The sequence below is a fragment of the Gossypium arboreum genome, chromosome 12, assembly GCF_025698485.1.
Source record: "Gossypium arboreum isolate Shixiya-1 chromosome 12, ASM2569848v2, whole genome shotgun sequence".
Classification (NCBI taxonomy): Eukaryota; Viridiplantae; Streptophyta; class Magnoliopsida; order Malvales; family Malvaceae; genus Gossypium; species Gossypium arboreum.
In genome coordinates, this window is record NC_069081.1 from 5,103,155 (window position 1) to 5,110,641 (window position 7,487).

A 7,487-nucleotide genomic window follows, 5' to 3' on the forward strand; every position below is an offset into this window, starting at 1 on the left:
ATTTATTTTAATATTTTTAGTGTATTTGATATATTATATTTTTAAATTTATTTTATATATAAAATAATATTAAAAATTTAAATACGAGTAAATTGAGCCAGGCTCGAGTTTAGAATTTTTATCCAGATAGGGCTTGAACAAAATTTTAGGTCCATTTTTTGGGCTGGAGCGAACCTAGAAAACGGACCTAAAATTTAGTATCGATCTGACCTAAACCCGACCTGACCAGATGTAGATGTAACAAATTAATTGTTTATTTTATAAAAGTTTGATTATTTTTGTAGAGTAAGTTTCATTATCTAAAATTAAAAATTATCAATAAAATAAAAAGCTAAGTTGAAAATTGAAACAAAACAAATAGGAAATAAAATAAAATTTTAATGAATTAAAATGAAGGATTGATTAAAACCTAACTAAACTCTCATTAATTTATGATAATAGGTGATCACATGGCTATGACACCAACTGCTCGTAATTATCTCCACTACCAGGGGCAGTTTCTTTAACCCTTAACCTTAAAATACTTCATTCCAGCCTAAATTCAACGCAAAAATTGGAAAAAGTTCCCACGCTCTGTTTTCACTTTTTCTTCTGTCACTTTTCTTGGGAAAAAAATGTCTCATTCGATGGGAAAGTGCCAGAAAATTCGTCGAATTGTCCGCATCCGACAAATGCTGAAGCAGTGGCGAAGAAAAGCCAGCATAACGGCCAGCAACAACACCATCAACAACAACGGAGATGCGCCGTCTGATGTTCCTGCTGGACACGTGGCGGTCTGTGTGGGCACAAGTCTCAGGAGATTTATCGTACGCGCGACGTACCTAAACCACCCAATCTTCAAAAAACTCCTCGTACAAACCGAAGAAGAGTATGGTTTCAAAAACATGGGACCATTAATCATCCCATGCGACGAGTCGTTCTTCGAAGAGATTCTCCGAGTCGTATCCCGATCTGATTCTTCATCAAACTCGGGTCCTTTCTCTACTTTCAAAGATCTTCAGAGATGCTGCGACGTGGGCATGAAGGATAAACTCGGTTTTTTCAGCGAGTCTCGACCGTTGCTTCATGGGGTATCCGACAAATCCGTTTACTGATAGTATGAAGAACTCAATGGAGTTGGAAGACCTGACAGCTATATTATGATTTCCTTGAGTGATTAATGGGTAATTTCTAAGTAAGCTTTTCTAACTAATGGGCAAAAGAAGAAAAAGAGTAAGCTTTTCTAACGCCATAATTATAGAGTTTAATTATGGAGATGGCGAAGAGGTTTGTTTTTGTCTTTTACTTTTTTACCGCGTCATCCCCAACCCTAGTGCAGTAGTATAAATATAATGGTTTTATTATCATCATCTCTTAAAAGTAAATTATTTCAGTTTTATATGGGTGTGATTATATATCTCCATAACTTATTGAAACCCTATAAATACAAGTATACTTGTATAAGATTTGCATATGAAATAATAATATATATATATGTGAAGTTGTCTATTTCATCTTTTCATATTTACTTTTATAACAGGAGGATGCTCCAATCATGGATTTCCCAAAACTAATTTTCTATTATGTTGCTAAAAAATATGCATTAAATTGAAACTCTCAAATTTAAATATACATATAGTATTGGTAGTGGTTCATAAATAAAGATTCAGCTGGGTCCTAATTTTAAATGGTTTTAACTGATCGGCCCTCAGAAACTGAAGACTATGGCAAGCTTTCTAAGAATTTCAAGTAGTTGGATGTGGAACCGTTGTCTTTATACAGTAATGCCAACTAAGTACTTTAAAAGTGGCATAAATAAAGGTTTGTAGATAGAAGAAAAGGCAGAGGTGAATCCATAACTTAAAAAACAACAAACTTTAGCACATAATAAATTAATTAATAATGCTGATTCTTCCAAAAGAAATGGGTGTTGGATCATTAGTTGTTATCAATTATTTTAAGAAATATATATATGCTTTAATTCTAATCCATGCTTTAATCATTACAAACTAAAGCTGAATGCAAGGTTTCATCATTATATGTTAAAAGTGAAACTTGGGTAAATGTTGTATGTGATAATACATTCAAAATAGGTATATTTCAAATTTTTAAAAATATATATATTTATTTAAATTTTAAATATTTGTCGAAATTTATGGTGATCTGAAGCCCTAAATATTCATATATATATATATATATATATGTAACCATGGCATGGGTTTATAAAATGATTAAAAATGAACAAAGTCGATTTGACCAAGTCTCTTTTCTCTTTATTGCAAGGCATGGGGCATTGCCTTCGCTTGCTTGCTTTATACTTGCAACAAAGCTTGCCTTTTATTTTAATTATTTTTAATGGAAAGTGGGATTAATTTATTATGCACAAATCATTATCAAAGTTTGAAAAGTTTCCTTTCTCAAAAATCTCGTTTAGCAAACCCATTTTTAAAATTATTTTTTTTATCCTTTAAATACTTTTACGTATTTTTATATCTTTAATATAAATAAGGTTAATGTGCTAATTTATCAGTATACTTTGGGTGTTAATTGACATTTGTCACTACCTTTTTACTTCATTGATATTTGTCATTACACATATGAATTATTCCCCACTGCTCCAAAGAGAAGACGAACGTGTCTGAGTTCAATTTCTTTAGATTCAGACTCTATCCAGAATGTGCCTCTCAATCTTGGAGGTATGAGAAGTCCAAGAGGCCAAATATCCCTTAGTCCGCTCTCTCAAAAAGTCACTATTGATCCCTCTTCCAAATAAGAATATGCTCTACTGCAAAAGACGAAGCAAACCTTTTTGTCACCTGCTTGCACCAATAGGTATTTGCTCTTTGCAAAGAAACACTTCATCTGAATATCAGAATATAGATGAAAGAAGTTTTGAGAAACAAGGTATTGATGTTATCCTTGAAAACAATGACCTACAACCTTTTGCTTTTGTAAAACCATATGTCAAGGAGGTCGTTTATGAGTTCAATGTTAATCTTCTCAAGTCTGTCAATAAGCCTTCGAGCAAGCTTTTCCACAAGGCCTATGATCAAGTAAGATGGTATAATTTTGGCCCTGCACAAATTAGGGAGTTGCTGCTTCATCCATACTCCATGTTGAGTTGGATGAATTTTATTAAGGGTGAGCATTTAATCGAATTGAGTTAAATCGAGTGAAAAATTTCAAGTTGGCAAGTCTCATTTTATCATTCTAATTCGATTTGTTTTTTTCGAATTGAGTCAAGTAAAATGAAATTCGAGTTGAATCGAGTGAAATTGTTCGAGTTAAATTAAAAAAATTAAACATGTCAAAATAAAATCTAGTTACACTATAACTAATTCCATGTTAGAACATTTAGATTTGAAGCCATATATATTTAAAAACTCTTTCAAAGCAAAATAAGAGAAAAATAGGATTCTTTAGTACGATAAACTTGAATAATTAATTAATTTATTTAGGTCCCAAAATTATTATTTTAGATAAAAAATTTAACTTTTTTTATACGTTCTTTATAATCTATTTAGAATTTAGAGTTTTATATTTTTTAAAATATAAATTTTAGAATTTTATAAATGTTTTGAATTTTTATTGAGAGAGATCATTTTGCTCATTTTCAAAATTGATAGGACAAAAGAAGTATTTACACTAATATGTTATTTGAGTTAATTTGAATTATTCAAATTGTAAAATTCAATTCAACTCAAACTTAAAACTTGAATTACTTATTTGAGTTTATTTGAAAAAACCAAATAGCTCAAATAACTCGATTAGATTAACTCAAAATTTAATTTTTTTTTAGTCAAATCAAGTTTTGTTCACCCCTAAATCTTAAGATACAATGGCCAAAACCATCACCAATGGAGTTTACCTTACTTGGCCTCAAGCAATCGAGATTCAAGCCTTCAGTCTAGAGCTCGCATATGTTAGCCTATTTTCCATTGCAAACAAAAATTGGATTCCTAACAGCCAAAGTAATACAATTAGAAAGAATATGGCCACTCTACTTAGGAAGATATACGATGTGATTCAATTTGACCTAAAAGAGCTCATTTTTCAGGAGATCATCAAATGTGTTGGTCGTGTCTACTCTAGGCTATGTCTTCCTTTCTATTCTCTTATTTATAATCAAAATCCTTAAATTTTCTTAGCAACTAAAAAACATGAAACGAAGCTTGTAGAGTTGAAATTTTCATACAAGTGGCTTGCAGGGAAACACCAAGCTCCACTCCATAAAGTTGTTCTAAATGCTATAGCTTACCTTGCTGAAGTAGTACCAGCTTCAGTTGGCACTAGAGAAGGCATTTCATCCCAAATTTTAACCTTTGAACAAAGGATCCAACAATATCTTGGCACTGAGATTGCCTCCCAAGAAAATTCCATTCAACAACTTCAGGTCAATGTTCGTCACACCAAAGCATTGAGGAATGAACTCTTAGCCAAGTTGCTTCAGTAGGAGCCAAGTTGCTTCAGTAGGGATTTGACAAATCTCATGATAAAAAAGGGGAGTGTAACAGCCCGATTTTCAGTTATGACGAAACTGTGGTTTCGAGACCACAAATTTTTATTGTGTTGACTTGTAAATATTATTTTTAGAATATTTATGGAGTTATTAGAGTTGTATTAAAATTTGGTTAAGAAATTTTAACGTTTAGATAGTTAATTAAAGAAAAAAGACAAAATTGTAAAAGGTGCAAAATATAGTAATTAAAGCATTTAAGTGATCAAATGGCTTAATTAGTAATTTAGGGAGGATCTATGGGGTAATTAAGCCTTAATTAATGTAGTGGGACAGAAAATTGAGTTAAAAATAATAGAATATTGGATGTTAATGGCATAATGGTAAATAAATTAAATTTGAACAAAACAAATTGAAAAATTAGTTGTTTCCTATTCATTTTTTCTCTTCTTCTTGCCGAAACCACCATCGGAGGGAGCTTCAAGCTTCGGTTTCCTTATCTTTATGCATGTGATCTCAATTCTCACCTATTTCTTGTAATTTTTTGTGTTTTTGAGATCGTTACAACTAGGTCCAGCTAGCCCGTACCTTCGTTTTTGAATCTGATAAAAAATTTAGAAGTTTCCATTTTTGAATCTTGAATTTTTTTTATGATAATTATGTATTTTAAGCTTTTATTGTGTTGTTTGGTGATTTTGTGAAGTGATTTTTGTTAAATTTTGATTTAAAGATTAGATTGTGAAAATGTCAAAATTTCAAGGTTTGATAGTGAATTTGATATTTAATAGGGATTTTTAAGGGCCTAGTATATTAAGCTATAATTTTAACTTGAGAAAAATGGTTAATTTGATGATTTTCGGGTTAATGGACTAAATTGAAAAAGTTGTAAAAGTTAGGAGTAATTGTATAAATTTGAAAAATAAAAAGGGTATAAAATGTAAAGTGAATTGGAAGATGAAATGTAAGCTAATAATTAAAGAATTTTACATTTTAGATCAAGACCTAGCTGATACTCGTGGAAAAAGAAATTACAGAATAGTCCTTTAACTTTTGCAACTACTACAATTCAGTCCTGGTAAGTTCGTACAGTTTATAATTTAACATTTATATGAAATTTTTGATGGTATAATGTGAGATAATAGATATATTTGATTATGACTAATGTAAAGTTATTTGAGAAAAATTGTTGAAATTCAATACTTGGTTCAGATTGAACACGGGACAGAGTACAATTAAGATATGGTGTGTTATGGGGGATTGGAGTGGAGATTGTTGTGGAGTTATATATATATGTTTCCCGAGTAGACTGAGGTTCAGCATTTGCTGCGAACTCTCATGTTATACTCTTTGTTTTGGTGTGTTTCAGTTGGACTAGCTCTTCGGAGCCATTGGTGTGTTATAGGGTAGACTAACTCGTATAAGCATTTGGTGTGTTTCGGATGGATTAGATATTATGAGCATTTGGTGTGTTTCGGTTGGACTATCGATGTACTTATATCCGTAAGTCCTTCATCAGATTGTAAATCTCGGTAAGGTAACTTGTTTAGTGATTTTGATGGTTTTGTCATGTATTTGAGTTCTGAATTGAATTTTTACAATTCACCAGTTGAGATTGTGGATGACAGGAAACACATATGGTTGTATTAATATTACTTGATTTGTTGTACTTACTTCAGTAAGATTTATCTTTTTAGTACGTCCAACTTGCTAAGCTTCAATGTGCTTACTTGTGTTATTTTCTGTTCTTATAGATACTTTGAAGGTTGGACGATCAGATCGGCACTCAAGTCACACTATCCACCTATTTTCGGTAGTTTATGGAATGTTCATTTTGGATTATATGGCATGTAATAGGCTTGTATGTCATTACTATTGATTTGATATGTAAAATGTTAAAATATGATCTTAAGTGCAAATAGACTATTTATATGATATATGTGAATATGGTATGATGTTTAACTACTAGTTCATGGTAAGTGAGATTGAAATGTTATGATTGAGGTGCTTATGTTTGGCATATTGGTTGAATGTTAGATGGTGTGATTTAAAATACTTTGAATGATAGTTCTTTTTGTTGTAAATTGTATATACTTGTGGTATCAATGAGGATACATTGGTTAGGCACTTAGGATGGTTGGTTTAACATGTTTTTAACTTGTTTAATGTTAATTTGAATAGGTCTTTTGGCTGGTAAATAGATTACATAGAGTCCAAGTAAGCTTGAATTGGTAAACTTGTTGTTTAAGGTTCATTTTGAGTTCAGACGGCCTGAGACACGACGTGTGACTCAGCCGTTGGAGACACACGACCTGACGACACGACCGTGTGTCATCTGATGAGTTCTTTAGGGTGCAAGCTAGTTGTAGTGGGCCAAATTTGCCTGGCCTGAACAAAAAAACAATAAATAATATAAAAATCTAGATATCAATAGTCCATTATCTGTCCAATTACAACCCAAAATCAAACTAAATTAACCCCAATGTTTCAAGACCCAAATTACAAGTCCATTTACAAAATGACATAGCCCAATAGCTCAAACGGCCCAGAAACTGAGCCCAATTTTGGAAAACCCTAGGGCAAGGGTCTCCTTGCGCCGCAGCCCTCACTAGCGGCCAAACCATATTGCGCCAGACAACACCTCCAACAGCACCAGCGCACAGCCCTTGTACGCCACGCCCGCACCTCCGTACGATGCCAGCAGACTCCGTACCTATGAAAAAGACACACAGAGCAGCAGCGAATAGGGAAGAAGAAAAATAGCATTTTCATTTTTTGATTTTTCTTTCTTTTCGGCTATAAAGGCCATGTAATAGCCTAGGTGAGTTTTTTACGCAACACAAATGCACAACAGGCAATACACAAATACATATACAATATTGGCAGATTGAATACAAAAGAAAAAGAAAAGAAAGGTGATTTTCGAGAGCTTCATTCATCTTCTCTTTTTGAATCTGTTCTTTTCTTCCTAGTTTTTGCGCACATATTCTCGTGTATAAGAATATAAAATGAAAGAGGAGCTTACCTTGAGAGGCTAGCCGTCATTCCCCCTTTA

General features: G+C 32.4%; 1 protein-coding gene across 1 annotated transcript; it reads left to right on the top strand.

Annotated features, from left to right (window-relative positions):
* Window positions 1–433: 433 nt before the first annotated feature.
* Window positions 434–1,488, top strand: LOC108478414 (protein SMALL AUXIN UP-REGULATED RNA 12-like). Its single transcript, XM_017780869.2, has one exon. The coding sequence runs from the start codon at window positions 615–617 to the stop codon at window positions 1,092–1,094; it is 480 nt and encodes a 159-aa protein (XP_017636358.1). The 5' UTR covers window positions 434–614; the 3' UTR covers window positions 1,095–1,488.
* The last annotated feature ends 5,999 nt before the right edge of the window (window positions 1,489–7,487 follow it).

What these genes read in the sequence shown, in the direction of transcription:
- LOC108478414 (XM_017780869.2), top strand. Translation starts at nt 615, where the DNA reads ATGTCTCATTCGATGGGAAAGTGCCAGAAAATTCGTCGAATTGTCCGC.